The sequence below is a fragment of the Spodoptera frugiperda genome, chromosome 30, assembly GCF_023101765.2.
Source record: "Spodoptera frugiperda isolate SF20-4 chromosome 30, AGI-APGP_CSIRO_Sfru_2.0, whole genome shotgun sequence".
NCBI lineage: Eukaryota > Metazoa > Arthropoda > Insecta > Lepidoptera > Noctuidae > Spodoptera > Spodoptera frugiperda.
This window is the reverse complement of record NC_064241.1, coordinates 12,936,435-12,952,928: the sequence shown is the minus strand read 5'-3', so window position 1 is coordinate 12,952,928 and position 16,494 is coordinate 12,936,435. Positions and strand designations below refer to the sequence as shown.

Sequence of the window (16,494 nt, the reverse complement as noted above, 5' to 3'; positions counted from 1 at the left end):
CATAATGTTTTTAAATAACTAAGAAAACCAGAGGAATCTAACACAATAGCAGACAGTAAGCTTGTTATACTTAGCAACACCCATTCATAGAATAACAAGGCACGCACAAACCCGCGGCGCAGCGCATGTTTCTCTATTGAGAACTTCGCTCCACGTGTATGAAAGTTTACAACAGTTCGCGTTCCTTTATAACAATATTAAACATTATGTGTATTGTTATAATCTCGCCGCTGTTGCATGTTGTATGTTGCTAACGACACCTCGTGTCATCATTTGCACAGTGCACAGTAATAAAGGCGGGTTACAAATCACTAACGTTCGACAATTTTGAATCTGTCAAAATTAAATAAATATGGAACGCTTAAAATGGCGGATATTTTCTTTCTTTTTTTTATATCCAGCCAGTCTTTTGTTTTGTATTTTAAAAACATTGTGTTAATCAATATTAATACGAATCAATGAATATTATTATATTTTTCTGCTTAAGACTAATTAGATACTCTACAGCCTTAATTTGGCTTCATTAAATCATTCAGTATTTAGACATAAAACTGAACAAACACCTAAGCACATTAACCTCAAAGACATTTCTAATAAAAACTAAATTCCTTTGAACAAAAACCCTTCAAACGACGGCCTTATTATAAAAATTACTCCAGCATACTTCTTGAACCCCTAACTACGCTTAACAGGAGAAATATGTTCTAAACATTGTAAGTAATATGTTCATAAGAAAAAGGCCAAAGAATTCAAGTATGCGGCTTGATAGGCGAGACTCCCGCCGAATAGTAGAAAGCTCAATGACACCGCTGTGGGGTCTTTTAGACCTCACGACTGGGTTCCGACTGGAGTAATCGTGGATCCAAATTATCTAAGAAAATAGTTAGGTTATTTGGTAGTTTTTTATTTATATTAAATAGGAATTGGAATTATGACAGTTTTGCATATTTTTTTATGGAAATTACTGGAAGGTGTTGAGCTTTAATCTGTAGTTGATACTTTGAACAAGGTAATGGAAAATGCATTTAGAAGTAGATAGTTTTTAGGTATTGTATCAAATTCATATTTAGTAATGTTCTAATTGCGGTCATTTTAATCATATAATGTACAAAAATACATACAATTCAGAAATGAAGTGAAATAAAGATTTTTTTAGTTTAAAAATATTAAACAACTTCCAAAAGCTACAACTCTACCAATAAACTTCACGTTCCTCACATCCCGTCCCGTTCCCGCATCGTTTCGTGTAAGATGCGCAAGCGCATGACACAGAAACGCGAGCGTTTTATACGGCTTGTTTACAAGCCGACGCTGCACGGTTCCCGAGTTCGGTTCTACCATACAAACACACAAGTACTCGTGTGAGATGATGCAGTAACAAGTATCTTAGGTTATATATTGATCTGGTTTTATATGTAAGTGCACTAATAATAAAGCTAAAGAGTTTGTTTGTTTGAATGCACTTATTTCTAGAACTATAGAGAATGGAATTTAAACAATTCGGTGCACTTAACGGTGCTTCTACGATGCCAAATATAAAAAAAAAAACAAAAGACATCAGACAGGCAAACATCAAGACCTAAAAATTTTTTAGACGAACTAACTAAGAAATGTAATGATTTTTAACAGCATCCAAAGTGATTTGTGACTTTATTGCAAAAAGTATAAGATTAAAAATCGATTAAAGCTTTTCCGATTCAGGTACTTAGCGCCACACATGACTCAGACTGATGCAACATGGACTCGCAGCATGGTAAGCACACAGCACTCCTCGGATGACGTATCAAATTGTACTCCTAATCAACAGAACTGTTCTATCAATAATGATCATGACGCTACCCACTTGCGTCTGCGACCAGCTGATTGTGATAATCACGCTATTTTTACACATACAATACCATCAGACATACTTCACTTGGAGTAGGTGTCACGAGCTCATACTATCACTATATCTTTATGTCTTTTTGAGAAAGTCCGGAGTTTATATCATCTCTCAAGAATCTTCTGTGTGTAGAAGATGGGTTAAATACAATATAACTAGCTTCTGCCAACGGAATCAAAGTATTCTATCATCTAAGTCAGTTCATACCCTGTCTGTATACCAAATTTCATCAAAATCATTCAGTAGTTTCAGCATGATTGACGGACAAACAAACACTCTTCTGATTTATAATATTAGTGTGATATCACAGTTAAAGTTTAAATTCTTTCATAATATTCAAAATAAATTCAAGATTTACAAATGTTTATAAATGCTCTGAAAATATAAAAGATATGACAAATTATATTACACGATAACATCAGCTCGATATGAAATTAAAAACAATTCGAATACAGATTTAAATGCGGGTTTTAAAAACAAAAAATTACATTAAAATTTTTAGTACGTAATGTTTAATTACTGGCATCTTGCATCTGTGCTCACCCCAAAACGGCGCAAGACACACAGACGTAAGTGCATATAAGAAAAAGACAAATACTAGCAGTATATTTGTGTCACCCGAGCGGCGCCGGCGCCTCGATAAACGCAACGATACCGACACGATAACGTTAATGGACACACTCTTTATCACCGCACGCACACTACCACACAATTGCCATTAAACCTACCGAAAATAACTTCTCCGCAACCAAAGAACGCACTTCAGACTCCAAATACAAAGCCCAAAATTGAGAACTCGAATTTTTGACACGTAAATTTGACTCTACACTTCGAAAACCACCTTTAAAAGTGACACATAAGGTTTAAAATACCGTGAATGTTGTGCCAGATGATTTTAAGGTATGAATGGATTCGGGGAAGTGCGGTAATGGGTCCGACCGGAATGTCAATGTCAGTCCTATCTGGAAAAAGGATGGGTAGAGGTCCCATTCAAAAACAGGATATCAAGGTTCGAACCGTAAGTGGTTTGATATAGCTAATGTATGCCAGAGCTGTTGTCACATTTGTCTTTAAATGTAGTTTCAGGGTTCCGCTATTCGACAAAGGCCCTACAGTTTCTCAACACAGACAAAAAACAGTAGCATTTTTGGACGATCACAATTCTATCTATCCAAGCTCTATCTCTCAATAGAATTCTAAAGGCGACAATATTCTTTTCCCATTCCACCATTTTAAATTAAATTCAGGTATTTACCTTATAATATTCTCCACTTGGCTATCAATACAACCAGATTACCACAATAAAAGCCGTATCCCACAGCATAATAAAGCTATCACGTTATTGTTGATTACGAACATAAATTAGCAATATACCCGAAGGCAGACCTACGCAATAGTTTGGTTATCCATCAGTGGATTAGGCACAGCAGCCACAGGACCTTAGAGGTTAAGGCAGAGACTACACTGTATGTTGTGAATAGAACAGGTTGTATACATTAACCCTAAGATGTAGAAATAAAGAAAGAAAATCCCCACGAAATAAATCATAGTCCCAATCAAGTTAGCAGAATAAATCCTAACCCTTTGAAAGTTGAGCAAACAACGCAAGGGATTATGGCACGACAGGCGCCGAAAGCAATGAGCAACGAGGGGTTAGCCGGGAACCATGGGAAATCCTATGATGAACGTCGCGAGGGAATCCCGGCGATAAAGAGTGAATTTTGCACCCCTATGCTTGCATGCATTGATTGTGCAGGGATTTCCGGGATGACAGCGGTTAACGAGTTACACCCACAATTAAGGCTGTGGAAAAAATATGTAGATAACTGGGAAACTTCATTTTCCATAGTGTACACGGTACACAACTCGCTAATGCCAATGAATGAGTATGGACGACCGCTTTGTATCGTACCAAAAGATAAATTTATCAACAGTTTACACAATTAGATACCTATTAAAACTATTTTTACGCCGCAAAACACAAAAATCTAATGACTTTTATTCGTACACATTCGAATTATCTACATTAATCCTTTATAATCTTATAATTGAATAACCTAAGCATTCTGAAGCACGTGCCTCTCTCATTATTCAAGCCCAAATCCCTATTACCGAAAATAATACGGGAACATCAACGCTGGGGTCTTTATTATAAACAAATACCGGATCACTGCGTGGTGCCTTTGAAGGGACGTGGAAAAAACTCAAAAGTCCGTTTGCTGAGCGGCGCAAGCATTAATAATGTAGTTTAAAGATGGCGCAGGAATGCGCGCGCAGGCTGAGACGGTGGGGATGCGCGGGAGTCGATAGTGATGTGCGCTTACAAATACCGTCAAGAATTTTTAACTGTTTAATACTAATCTATAGTTTATTTAATGTTGTTTATTATGTTGTTGTATAGGAAATAAACAATACATATATTGGTTCAAAATTCCTAGTGATATCTGCAAGGCGCACGACCGCAGCGGACCCCGCATCTATTAATTACAATATTTAATTAGCACCGATAAGTGTGTTTGCGAAGTTCGCAGTTATCGCTCCCATTATCTGTTTGTATGACAGGAATTACGTAAACATGTGATTTTTTTTTGTAACTTCGCGGTTAATTAGCTGGCAATGTGAATGAAGCGATTTTTTTTCTTTATATACATGTTCGTCTTTGAATGAAGTTTTGTCGAAATATTATCTCGTTTTGTAGATAAAGATGTTAAAGTTTTTAAAATATATATTTTTTTAGATACTTAGTTACATAATATTTTTTGTTTAATTTTGATAAAAAAATAAATGTTTTGTGATAATAATTCCAATAATACAACGTCAATACTCAGTTTTTTACTACAATTTTAACGACGAATTTATCGATACTTTAAAATATTTACAGCAGGTACAACACTAAGCATCCCTAATTTCCAGGAAGCTGCGCCGGCGCCGGTGCGGTCGGATTCCACGATCTACCGACTTTTGTCAGTGACCATCTATGATCTATGATTTTATAATGCCCACTGTATTTCTATTAGGAAACTGTAATAATATATGGACTCGATGCAGTTATTTATTAGTCAATCATCGAGTAAAGAAGTTGAAATTGCAAGGATTCCACCATTTTATTGTGTTGTAGTGGCCCAGTGGTTTAAGACGCCCGTTTATATTCCCAAGTTATATGTAGGTACTTTTTAAGATTACTTAGACACCACTGACAAATGATGTAGTGGAATTTAAAATAGTAAATTTTACATCAAATAGCAAATGAACTAGTATTAACAGAGTAACTTCTTACCTTTAGGTTTGAGGTCTTCCATTGCGTAACGACTATAAGGTGGAGGAGGGGTTTCTGTGGACAAAGAAAAATCTAAATTAGTATTTATTATTATTCTCTTACAGTCTACAATTGCAAAAAATACTTTAGAGTACATTTTCTAAAATTAAATGGTTGCTAACTCCCTATTCTTGGATTTCTATTCCAAAGCAACAACGAATTCACAATTGGCCATTAAAGTTACGTGATTAAGTTACATATCAAGTTCCCAAGTTGATTCGATGGAAAAATTAAAAGAGGAATGCAAAAAATCGGTCAAAACTTTTTTCAATCGCCACTAATCACCCGCGTTACCCGTCTCGACCGAAAAATAAAAGAAATCCAACTTAAAACAAACAACACGTAACCGGATCAGGTAAAAACGATCCCAGACCGCCCGCAATTATGTCCAACCGTGGAATCGAATCTTGATCACCGACTAAATAATGACTAACCTATATTTTGACCTCATAACGACAATTTTATGTGCCCTTCTCGATCAAATGCCGCTGTCATTTGTGACGAATATGTAATTTTGGACAATCAAAAAATAGATTTCGACTTAAAACAATGATGCCGCCTCAATATTTTGTGGAGACTAGACGAGACGGTATAATTTCCACATTTCGATAAGTAGGCTGGCGCTGAGAGAACCAGGAAAGAACACAAACAAAGTAACGTTAAATAATGTCGTTTGGATCCAGAGCGCGATCTATTCCATTTACGAACAAACAGGCACGCGCTATTGGCCATTTAGAATTTCGAACGCCATTAGTATTTTCAAATTCTGAATGTGAATTGTGCAATTGTCATTTGCAATTCGGCGCCAGGCGGCTGTGGACGTGTCAACATTGTTTTTCAACCGAATCGATGCCGCTGGACATTTTGAATACAAATTATACGACCATTATAATCACTGAATTCAATATATGATTTTATGATGTACACTGTGCGCGCCGTTCTCAGAACTGTTTAACGGCGTTTGCATAAGAAATTTCTAAACAATCAATGCATGCACCTGCATATCGAGTGGATGATAAAACTCGGAATTTCGGAAGATCCGACATAAATCATGTGAAATTTTATTCGTTTTTTATTACGTGGTACATCTTTAAGTGCACTTAAATTCATTTTATTATATTGGAACCGTACGATTTTGTTGACAGCTAGGTACACAGGCGGTAAATGTTAGTCGACAGCATCTCAAATAAGATTAAAGACTCCTTTCAGTGTTATGAATATTGTAGTATGAGCGGCATGAGTCACATGTTTTCGACGCACACCCGACACATTGCAGCTGAAAAAAGAGTAAACGATGCAAGAGTAAATGACCCTAAACGCCTAGCGTAGCATCTAGCAGTTATAAATAATATTGTTGTTGAACTTTATGTCCATACGAGTGAGCTCAACGACAACCTTGCCATTAACGAACAGCCAAAACAAACTCTAATCTGTCGCGATAAAACTGATATTCAAATCACCGACACCCGTGATATCTCACCTTTTTGCAACAACAAACTATAGCATATAAATATATAGAGAGTGGCGTGACTGAAATTACTTTTACAATTGTTACATCATAAACACCATACATTATTAACGGAAAAAAGACTTTGTCGTGACCGATATAGAGTGCAGTTTCCTAACAGCTTTAATTAGAAATCATTAGTTCATTTGCTTCGAAGCTTAAACTTGCAACGAGTGCAAATTGATTTGTATCGAATGTCGAGGGGCGAGGGTTTAGATTTCAATGTGACGCGGTGGTATATCGTGTTTCAATTATCGAAGGGATTCGTCAATGAAGAATGGATCCTGTACAAATTTAGATAAAGCTTAAATTTGATGTGCACATGATGGAATGCCGTCTGATGAGGTAGATAAGTATTACGGTAGGCGCGTATGGAGGCCCGGCATGTGTAATTAATCTAAACATTCAATCTATAGCAATAAATACCGTAGGTTGTCAGTTTGTCCTTCGATTACTATGTAACTGGCGAACCGGTCAGCCTGGCCGGCTCCCTCCGTCCGCAGCTCTATTCACAGTGTGTTCTGCAACCAGTATGGCGGCGGCGGCGGCGGCGGCGATAATAAATATCAAAAAATTTATTCAATTGCTTTGATCAGTGCAGGACAGTTAGCCTATTAAATGGTACAGTTATTGATAAGCCAGTTTTCTTGGTTTATTGCAATGGCTTACAACTTTATGCTGGCCGGAGTGCAACGCGAACTGATGTTTATTTCTACACTTTAGTCTAGTCATAAAATCGATCTAGATAATCTAAACTTGCTGCAACACTATTTGATCCAGTTACTTTATGAAAATCACGTCTAGTTGAAGTCTCATGAGGTGTGAGGGAGAATTTATTGAACGTTCTGTAGACAAGTTCGAATCTTTGTATATTTGTTGCTCCATTTTAATCAAAGCTTCCATAAAAGCAAAATCTATGCAACGAAATAAATCAGAAACGGGTATAGAAATAGAGTGGAACGATTTATAAGTGTTGTACAATCGAGCAGCGTAGATGGGCTGGCAAGCCGGCGCCGGCGCACCGCTCTACCAAATTGTAAATATGCACTGATTCATAGTTATGTTTAGAAAATTATTGACTTTGTTATATGGTGGAATTCAAGATATTTCTACATTCGTTTTGGGATATCAGTGTCTGGTGATTTTACTGAATATCATTGTGATTACTTTTTGTGATATTAAAGGACTGGTTTATATAATCGTCTCCATAATTTTCTCTATTAAGCGTCTCATCATTAATTAACACAATGTAGACTTAATCAGTCAAATATCAGATTTTTTCTTGTCCACCTCAAGAACCCTCATTTTTTCTCTCAATAGCCACTCTATGAAATTTCTTTCCTCAAAGTCTATTAGCCAATGTTCCATAGTCACATGCATGGCCTAAATACTGCCGCGAACTATACCAGCACACATTTACATGCTGAATTAACATTTCCTGCGTTAAACACATCTTGTACCGATATGTTTTGTCATCAGTAAGATGTCTTGATTACTCAATGTCTCCAAGTTACAATGAAATAAGATTCTATGCTGATTGAACATTCAAAGAATCCCATAAATCAGCCAGTTTGTAAAGATGTTTATCCAAAAGTCGTCGACCGTCCAGAATAATCCAAATGATGGCTCTTGGCGTCAATCATTTATTAGACGGAAACATCTAGTATACTATTTAAAATGTTCGCTTTAGATTTAAACGAATGAAAAGCAGTGGGCTCTGCCAACAGGCGAGCGGTAGAAAGGTGTGTGACAATGTCCCCTGGGCAGAGATGGCAGAGAGTACGCCCATATTGTTGACTGAATATTTTCTACATCACATTGCGTATCAAATGACGTCGGTCCTCGCACTGACGCGCTGTTGGCTCCACACCACATGTCATTGCTAAAATAATTACATCTATTTGTTTTTCTCTTTCAAACTTTTCGTTTTTAAGTTCCAATGCCTCATCCCTCTTGTTTTCTAATACTTGTGTATACGTCATAGCCTGAATTATGTCAGCGATAAGCTATCGCAACGAGATGCATCATGCAATCGGTTCCGGCTCAGTTTCCATCCATCTTTCATGAACAATTTCATGTAAGTCTATTATAGAAAAATAAACATTGTTTACATCGATAAACAGACCGAACTACAAATCTCAGTCTATTACTTGAGAAATCTAAATCGAAAACAATAAACAATCAATAAATCCACTTTAATACACCATAAATCTGCCAGAAAACTGTGGAAACGCGTCACGGCGCACCATCACGTACGCGTCTCAAGGACGACGCCACGCGCCTGAACATTCCCGGGACACATTGTAAACCCAAACTCTGTTAATAGTCTTCACAACACTCACATTCGAGTTTGTTATTGCGCAAAAAACACAAGAAGGAACTTAAAGATATTTTCGGACTAAACAATGATGATCAGGAGGCATGTCATTGCCAATTGGGACAAGCTCACAACAACAAAAAATGTCACAGACGTAGTAAACCTATTAGAGAATGAACCGTTACAATTGTCGACAGGAAACTCATTTAGAAAGACGTTTCACGTTTACCAGGATTCAAAGTAAATGGGTGAGTAATTGAGGTACAAAATTGCATGAGAGTGCTTAAGGATTTTGGGCTCTAACCTAGCAACAAAAGTGTAAAATTCAAAAAAAGTCGGTTATACGCATGGAACGTGGCGCGCGCGCGTGTGAATCGACGAAAATAGCCCGCCCGAATTATAACAAGTCGGATGGCGCCTCCGGCGGCGCCGGGCGGCCGCACGTCGGCAGCTCCCACGCGGACGCTAGGATAAACCCTAGATACCACTACTTATTCATCAAGGTTTTTCTGGTTATCTCGAATACATACTTGTGTGACCTCAACCAAATCTTCTTAATCAATGACCCTAAAATTAGAAGAGTCAAAATGTTCAATGATCTTTGAGAGACCTTACTTTTGTTGTTTCCATTTGTTTTGTTTTAGATAAGTTGTTTTATGAGTTCTCCGATACGCACTCAAGCATTGTTATAACATTGACATATGTAAATCACTAAAAAGCAAGGACAGCGCTTTTGAAATTTATATTTCTTAACAAAAACAATAGTCCTTAATTTATTTTAGTCTAGCCAATTTATGCAATAACAATATTCGATGGTTATTTACATTGAACAAAGTAGTAGAGAATATGACAACTAGATGGCGTTGTAGCGTATTGACGTAAGATGTCGCCGTGGACCTTGGTTGTCGGCACTAGGCAGGACCGGAAGGCAATGACGTACAAACAATACGAGGTGAATTTATATGATGCAAATAGTCGGGCGTTGATTGATCGGTAAAATTAAATGCAGGTACAGCCAATTGTAGAATGAACACGTGCAAAGGTTAATAATTAAGGAACCACAATAAAATAAAGCTATTTGAAATAACTTAGTAACTATTCTGTGTGGTGACTGTAAATCTAAACATTTACGTTGACGTGAATGATCCAACTTGTATTCGACAAATTGGGGTCGAAGCAGATTCCACTTTAGAATTTGGTGATAATGAAGGAAAAGCTAAAATTAATGAGCAATATGGAAAAAAAATCAAGTATTCATGTCGACATTGATTCTGAATCCGGACAACACCATAACAGTTCCAAAATGTAAAAGAAGATCCAATTAGAGATCGATGACTAGTCACCCAAAACAAACATAGCTAATGTGACACTTAAAACATAATAAAAAATTGATAGGAAACTCCAACAGTTCATAGGGCTCTGATTGGTCCAAAAACAAATTATAGCCAATTAAAGTGATCGGAGCTGTAGCCATCATCCACGTTAGTTTGCATATTAAAGCACCGGCACTTCTGATGATATAATTAACGCTCATTAGTGAAACATAAAACGTAAAGTTAAGCAGGCATTCATTGAAATGGTAACGTGAGAGAACTTCCAAGGTTCGTGCTGTTTCATAATCATCAGCCTCATGGGATGCTCATTGCTCATGTCTCCACAAATTCTTCAGCCACTTTGTTTAGCCATTGTTCGTCAATAGTAAATTAGAATCACAACAAAATACCGAAACATAAATTAATATTATGATTTCAAGGCGACTTAATGTAAAACCTGACGATGAAACAGGTGTTTGGCCAAAGATACGGACACATAATAAGCATTATTTAAGAATAATTTGATTTCAATATATTATACCCAATTGGTAACGGTTCATCTAATCCCCAAAAAGGCCTCTCCTAAGCGATAACCTGCCGTGCCGCCGAAATACTTGTAACATTACGAAAAAATTTATTAGTTAGACTTGAGTCACTCAACGGACTATCACCAACTGTTTCAAAATTATCTTCAATCTAGTCTTCCACTGTCTAGGAACTGATTCATAGATGAAATTAAGTATTTCAAGGACCATTTCTAAGTAACGGCACGTTGTACCCAACGTGACTGCAATGTGCCAATGACAACATTTCTTCCCAAATTGCGTTTGTAAGTTTAATTTATTTGGCGATTAATTAGCCACAATAATTATGACCTGTCTGCGCAGGACTGGCTTGTGTCTCGAAATGTTTAATTTTAGTACTGTACTACGATCATGAAATGTTAAGAATCCGAAAAGATAATAATAAATTAGCACTGAAACTTGTAAATTGGTCAAAAGACCTCCTAACAAGCAGTGAAATGAGCGATCGGCAACACGTCGGCTCGCTCCGGTACGTGTAGGTAATAAAAGACGACAATTTTTCCAGTTTCGCAAGAGCCGCCGTCGGGAGCGACCGGTTCTGTCACAGGTGCCGCCAGTCAATGGGCTATTTTGTGACACAGTCTGCGACCACGTACTTAAGTCGATAATATCAAATCTGAAAGTAAACTCGCCGGAGATTAATAGCGTTTGCCGATCGTTTATCTGAAAAATGTGAACGCCACGCACTACGCAACTAAAAGCTTCTTTGTCTTATTGTACTACTGAATAAACAACCATCGATGAGTAGTCACTAACATTTTAGCTGTAAAAGATTTCTTTTAACGCAAGCCTATTCTCAAGCGGCCATAATAAGAGAACCATTCACAAATTCAACAAAGCAACCCAAAAACATGACCAGACTACAATAAAACAAGAAAAAAACCGATCACGAAAATCGAGTTGAGCTTACGCAGTGCGGCGCGCGGCGGGCGTACCTGCGCCGGCGCAGGCGCGCCCCGCCCCCCTCATGCCCGCGTGCCCCCGCCTGCGCGGCGCGACACGGCGCCGGCGCCAGTCAGCCGACAAGCAATTATGGCTAAATAAATATCGGCCATGCCGCCGCCTCCGACGCGTCGCTAACATCAACAGATGGATTCTCATACTGCTATCTAGACGACATCATTAAATTTTGGACCCCACTTGTAATGGCCCGGTGAAATGGCGTGTGGGCACCAAATTACTTGTAAATGGTAGTTAGAATTCTTCGTTAATGTTTGTCCGTCGTGGATGTGGGTTTAATTGCCGGATGTGGGTGACTGATTTCCGTAATGGGCATGAGATGACAGGCCGGTGGACAGTCACGGCGAACGTGCCGAAGCGGCCGCGAGTTCGTGGCAATCTTTGATCCTGTGAGTCGGCGGCGTCGCGTCGACGCCTGCGCTCGATAAGATAAGAGCCCCTCTCCTCCCACCAGCAGGCGTTCGAAAACTGCCGGCTCGCATAAAAACATTCACAAATAGAGGCCCGCGCGGCTTGATTGCTAGTGATTGGCGACCACGCGCCCCAAACTCGCTGTACGATTGATCTGCGTGAATAAATTGGATGCTTGCAATCTAGACTGGACAAGGATTTCCTGTTCATCTTGTTCGTCTAAAAAAAGAACGTCTCGACGGCATAACAAAAAAGTGATGAATCAAATCGAGCAGGTGTACGACAATAAACATATCGATGATTAAATTTACGATGAGCCGTAATACGATCTGTGAGATCGTAAAACTGAAATAATTACCCGTATTTACTGAGGTTTATTGAAGAGGTTCGTTGCAACGAAAGTTCACTGGAGAATGTTAATCAAATGTTTACGTAGACTGAAAATGTTAATTAGCAGTAGAATCAAATTAGAACCAGACCAAAACACAAGCAAGCGAGAACTGTTGATTGTTGCGTCGGTTGGCAATGTGCACACAAATCAAATGTGCGAGGAATAATGGCGACTATATTTAGTGAGCACGCTGTGGGAACAAGACGGGAAAGTGAACAAAAACAGTGGCGACGCGAACTCGTCGCGACAGACCGCGGAAAAAAGTTCACCTGCAATGGTAGCGTCTGCGGTGGCGACTGGCGACCTAATGGAGCCAGGTGGCACGCTGGCGGGCTGGCGGCTCCAACCTACTGCTCACTATCTTGTAATTACGCCGACAAAAGAAATGAAAACAAACGAAGATGAAATGTGGAATGTTGCTGCAACTGATCGGTTTCTAAACAACAACATTTCACGGATGTTATCCAAATTGGAAACAATAGCAATAACTTTGTTTTTGTTTAGATCCCCAAGTATTTTGTTTAAAGTCTTTGGAATGACAAAAGTGCAGACATTCCAAGTTCTTCGGAGAGTTTTTTGGATACTTCAAAAAGATGGAACCTTTCCATGGTTAATTATGATTCCAAAATTAAAGATACTGGTGTTTTGGAACCCTTTAGCAAATTACACAACATAGAATGCCAATTTGATGTCTATTTATAGCCATCTCATAGCGAAAGTGAACAGCAAAAAGATTATGACGTCCGAATATCACGTTAGTTCCGATTCTTTAGTACTGTTGAAGAAGTATTGGAATAACCAAAACTGTTACTGCTGACATTCATGATAGAAACAATTTTGATTAGTTATCAAAGAATTGTTTCTGGAAGGCGACCAAAATGGCTAACAGCAATTTCTACAATTTGCAAAAGTCCAAAGAAAAGTTGAAAGAGTAGCAAAATGCAACGAATCTCCTGTACAAAGTTGTGGTCCTAAGCTCCCAAGTACTTGTAACCACAGCTCTGTCCCCATAAGGAAACATAAATATTCATATTTTTACTTGGCTTTCTTCTTAATTAATATGCTAACAGGCATTGTCAGTACACCCACGACCAGCGAGAAGTATAAAGTGGGCGTCGATCTTAAGTAGGCGACGCGACTTGCGCGTGAGTCGATGTCATGGTCACTCATTAGTTTGGAAACATGAGTGAATCTCTGTTACTTCACTTGCCCGTTATGGTGTATTTTTATATGGGTGTTATTGACAAAAATGATGGGTTGCGAATTTGGAATGGAAATATTTGGAGAGTTTTGGACGGTTGGACATTTTGATCGTTAGTGTAATGATTGTGACAACAAGCTAAATAATTCAGATTGTCTATTTATTTTGTCAGTACGCCATAATAATAGAGAACTCTACATTTACGCATTTCAAGCCATAGGTCCAAACTAGGTACTGTAAAACTAAAGTGATACTATTAACCAATATTCTAGAAATAAGGCAAATAAGACCACGCCAATTTAACCAAAATGAGTAAAAAATCGTAAATAATTATAAAAGATAAGAGAAGCACAAAAAACAAGTTTTAGTCACATCTAAATTAAGATGCGATTAGGTAAAAGAAAATTAACATAAATTATAAGTAAAGTGACATCAGAGAAGTGATTGTCAGTCTCGACGTGGAAACGAGGCGAAAACATGATCGCGACCAAATATCTGCGATGATATCATGGAAGGGTCATTCGTACGACCTCAGGAAGCGCCGGGCGGCGGAATGTAGCTATTTACCTAACAAAGGCGGTAGCGCCATTGCCTGACGAATTAAAAAGTTAACGGGCTGCGCGCGCCGAGCGTCGCGGCACGCCGGCGCCGGCGACTCGACCTTGTCTAGTTATCGCGAACGGGTGACCCTCGCCACGGCAGATTAGGCGAGCTGCTTTTTACACACCCCGACTACGCAACTCACGCCGGAGGGAATCTTAATCACGAGCAAAAATAAGATCAGAACACTTTTACTTTCTGACTCTACCTACATCGAAAGTGCAAACGGACGTGTGCAGACAATCGATCAAAATACCAATCCAAGTAACGAAGTCATTAATACTTAATGCAACAGTAACGTCTGTTCAACAATTTAACGACGAAGGAAAGTTGACCTTTGAAATTTCATACAACAAATCCAAGAAACTACTGCTGATGTCACAGCTATAAATAGATCGCCGAAGTCTAATGTTTACACTAACAATCTAATGTAGGGATGGTGTTATATATCGTACTTGTGTCAAATGCCGGTGGAGTATGTGACCGGAGCAGCCTGACGTCACTGGCAACGTAACTATAGATACAGAAACAAACAGTAGCGATAATACACTGATAACGAATCGCACTGATAAATAGGTGCAACCCGCGTGAACGCTCTACGTAACTACAAATTGTGTGATTTCTCAAAAAAGCCTCAGCTTCATGATCCAGAGATAAGTTCCATGGATACTGTAACACATTCCAGAACACTTGACAAACAAGTAACGACACTTCAAGCAGAATTAATGAAGACTAACTAGGTTATGTTAGGTTAGAAAAGGTTAGGTCGAATTAGAAACGTTTCAACGGCCGAAAACTTCCAACAAACTCGTCTTCAGCGACGTTCTTGATTCAAATCACAATCAGCGGCAACCATTCATTCGTTTGATCTTCCATTCACACAACTTGGTTCGAGCAAACACATTCAAAACACGGCATAGGAACACTGAGCCCAAGATTCGTACGACATCGATGTTTACTTGATGCACTTGTTGCGCGGGTCAACGTCCTGATCACGTCACACATACCGGGCTTGCAGAGACGGCTCCAGTGGTACGGGTTGCAGCACTGCTGGTCAGCGCACAGGGGAAGGCGGCGAAGTTCGCTGGAGTCTCTTAGGTCGGGGAACCTGGAGAGGCGGGTGACTGCGAGTCGGAGTTGTGAGGCGGCGTGACCGGCCGGCACGCACTCCCCGCCGACGGCGCCCGCGTCCAACGCCCTCGCGAGCCGCCGCAGCTGGTCGTCGGACAAGGAAGGCGCGCCGGCCGCCTCCAGCCGCCGCCGCAGCGCGCGTCTCCGGAACATCACATGCCGACGACGGGGTCACAAGTCGCGCGGCCGTTCGCGCCACGCGACACACTCACGCTGGCGGCACGTCATCGCTCGCCGCGTGCGGGCACTCGACTGACGGACACTACGTTCCGCCGGCTAGTGCAGTGACGCGGCCTGGTGTGCAACACCTGAATACAATTTACCCTCATTCTAATACCCCATTTATTATTTTCTTAACATTTTTATAGAAGACATTTTTCTTTAACAAGGCAATTTTGAAAAAAATGTCATAATTTGTTATAAAAATATAAATAAATAACATGACAACTCTGCTGGAGTCTCTTCAGAAGTCACTTGAAATATTTTTTCTAATATTGTTTAACAAACGTGCGCTACCAAAGTCGACATTACCTCGTGATATTAATTTCATTCTATTTTTATCTAATCGCTATAATCAGGCAAAAATATAATCTTGTCAACAACGTGACTCTATTAAAAGGTCTAAAGTATCCAGATAACAAACATTTTAAAATTTATGAGAAAATACTGCAAACCACATATAACTTTTGTGCATTTGAAATATTATTGCAGTAAAAATCACCAAAAACTTGTCATGAAAATTTTCCCCAATTTTATGTTCAACAAATCAAATCTCCCACAAACTAGGGAGCCGGTTGCTAACGTCTATCAGGTGCGGGTGTGCGGGACGCGGCGGCGGGGCCGCGCGGCTGGCGCCACCGGCGGCGTCAGGTGCGCGCGCG

At 39.3% G+C, this 16,494-nt stretch overlaps 1 protein-coding gene across 1 annotated transcript in view; it reads right to left on the bottom strand.

Annotated features, from left to right (window-relative positions):
* LOC118269588 (mothers against decapentaplegic homolog 6) overlaps positions 1-16,494 on the bottom strand; it is a 24,655-nt gene extending 8,161 nt beyond the window's left edge. Inside the window, exons 1-2 of the mRNA XM_035584762.2 lie at positions 15,490-16,494; positions 5,160-5,213 (exon numbers count right to left, since the gene is read on the bottom strand). Of these exons, the coding sequence (XP_035440655.1) occupies positions 5,160-5,213; positions 15,490-15,766 (331 nt within the window). The 5' untranslated portion in view covers positions 15,767-16,494. The remainder of the gene's footprint in view (positions 1-5,159; positions 5,214-15,489) is intronic.